This window comes from Eimeria mitis, genomic scaffold (genome assembly GCF_000499745.2).
Source record: "Eimeria mitis Houghton genomic scaffold, Emh_scaff4602, whole genome shotgun sequence".
Lineage (NCBI taxonomy): Eukaryota > Apicomplexa > Conoidasida > Eucoccidiorida > Eimeriidae > Eimeria > Eimeria mitis.
The window spans coordinates 1,208-3,037 of record NW_013572911.1 but is presented as its reverse complement, the minus strand read 5'-3'; the positions used below and the strand labels follow the sequence as shown (position 1 = coordinate 3,037).

Sequence of the window (1,830 nt, the reverse complement as noted above, 5' to 3'; positions counted from 1 at the left end):
TCTCCCTCCTAGTGCCTCCCTTAGCTGCTCATAAGCTGTACATACACCCCGCACATCGCCCTGCAGCAGCTGCTGCTGCAGCAGCAGCAGCAGCTGCTGCTGCTGCACGAGCAGCAATATCAAGACACTAAAAGCAGCAACAGCACCACATAGCAGTACCAGCAGCAGCAGCAGCAGCAACTGCTGCTGCTGCTGCACCGCGTTCGCGCCTATGGCTCTGCTGCTGAATTTGTTGCCTTCAATGCTGCAGCTGCTGCTGTTCCTGCTGCAGTTGCTGCTGCTGCTGCTGCTGCTAGCAGCAGCAGCAGCAGAGTCTGCAGCGAACGGCTCCCAACAACTGCTCTTAGCAGCAGCTGCAGCAGCAGCTGCAGCAGCAACCAGACCAGCCGCGCAAGTGCCGCATCAGCAACTCCAGCAGCAGCTGCAGCAGCAACTGCAGCAGCAACTGCAGCAGCAGCAGCAACTGGAAAAGCTGCAGCAGCAACTGCAGCAGCAACTGCAGCAGCGAGTTGTGCATAGGCAAAATGTAATACGAGAAAACTGCCCCCCATATCTTCTGTCTTCGGGATAGAGAAATAAGAAGAGAAACAAGTAGCTAGCTAGCTAGCTAGCCAGCCAGCTAGCTAGCCAGTTAGCTAGCTAGCCAGCTAGCTAGCTAGCTAGCTAGCTAGCTAGCTAGCTAGCTAGCTGGCTAGCAGTACACGAGGAAGCATGAGAATACAGTAAAGGATGGGGGGCGGAGAGTGTATGGAGGCAAAAGAAAAGCAGCAGCAGCAGCAGCAGCAGCAAGAGCAGCAGCAGCAGCAGCAAGCAGCACAAGTTTTATTTGTTACTAATATATATATAACACAACACCAGAAGAGAAATAAATAAAGAGAACAGTATATATAAATATATATATTTATATATATAAATATATAAATATATATAAAATAAATAAATATATAAATATATAAATACATACATACATAAACAACCTCCTTTCTCCCCCCATCAAAGCACCAATAAAGAAAGACAGAAAGACAGAGCGACAGCAGCAGCAGCAGCAGCAGCAGCAGCAGCAGCAGCAATAAATAATATAATATATTAATATGAATAATAATAATATAATAAAAATAAAAATAATTTATAAAGAACTAAATATAACAACCATCGCAGTGACGTTGTCTGCACAGTGCCCGCTCTGCTGCTGCTCAGCCAGAGCCTGCTGCACCAAACACTCCGCCGGGTTCTCTCCTGCAGCAGCAGCAGCAGCAGCAGCAGCAGCAGCAGCAGCAGAAGGAGCAGCAGCAGCAGCAGGAGGAGCAGCAGCAGCAGGAGGAGGAGCAGCAGCAGGAGCAGCAGCAGCAGCAGGAGAAATAGAAACAGAAGTGATAGAACAGCAGAAAAAATGTAGGAAGGTGTGCTGCTGCAGCAGCTGCTGCAGCAGCTGCTGCTGCTGTTGCTGCTGTTGCTGCTACTATTACTATTCCTATTACTACTTCTATAGCTGCTGCTGCTGCTGCTGCTGCTACTCCTCCTCCTCACCACCACCACCATCACCCCCACCACCACAGCAACCACCATCAGCAGCATCAGCAGCAGCAGCACTACCACCACAAGCAGCAGCAGCAGCAGCAACAGCAGCAACGCATGCATGCATGCATGCATGCATGCATGCATACCTTGTCTCCTCGCTTCAAGAGCAATCCTAACAGCCTGATGAGCGGATAGAATATCCCACAGCCCGTCTGTCGCCAGCACCATCACCTTATGCTGCGGCGTCAGCCGCAACACTCTTACGTCTGGCTCCCCACTCAAACCATAGGCTTTTAGGTCCTTTCCCTTTTG

At 49.9% G+C, this 1,830-nt stretch overlaps 1 protein-coding gene across 1 annotated transcript; it reads left to right on the top strand.

The window, feature by feature from the left end:
* Nucleotides 1-241: 241 nt before the first annotated feature.
* EMH_0076480 (uncharacterized protein) lies at nt 242-1,362 on the top strand (the record flags this gene model as incomplete). Its single annotated transcript, XM_013499727.1, has 2 exons — nt 242-526; nt 1,198-1,362. 2 exons carry the CDS (start codon nt 242-244, stop codon nt 1,360-1,362), a joined length of 450 nt encoding a protein of 149 aa, XP_013355181.1.
* Between the last annotated feature and the right edge of the window lie 468 nt (nt 1,363-1,830).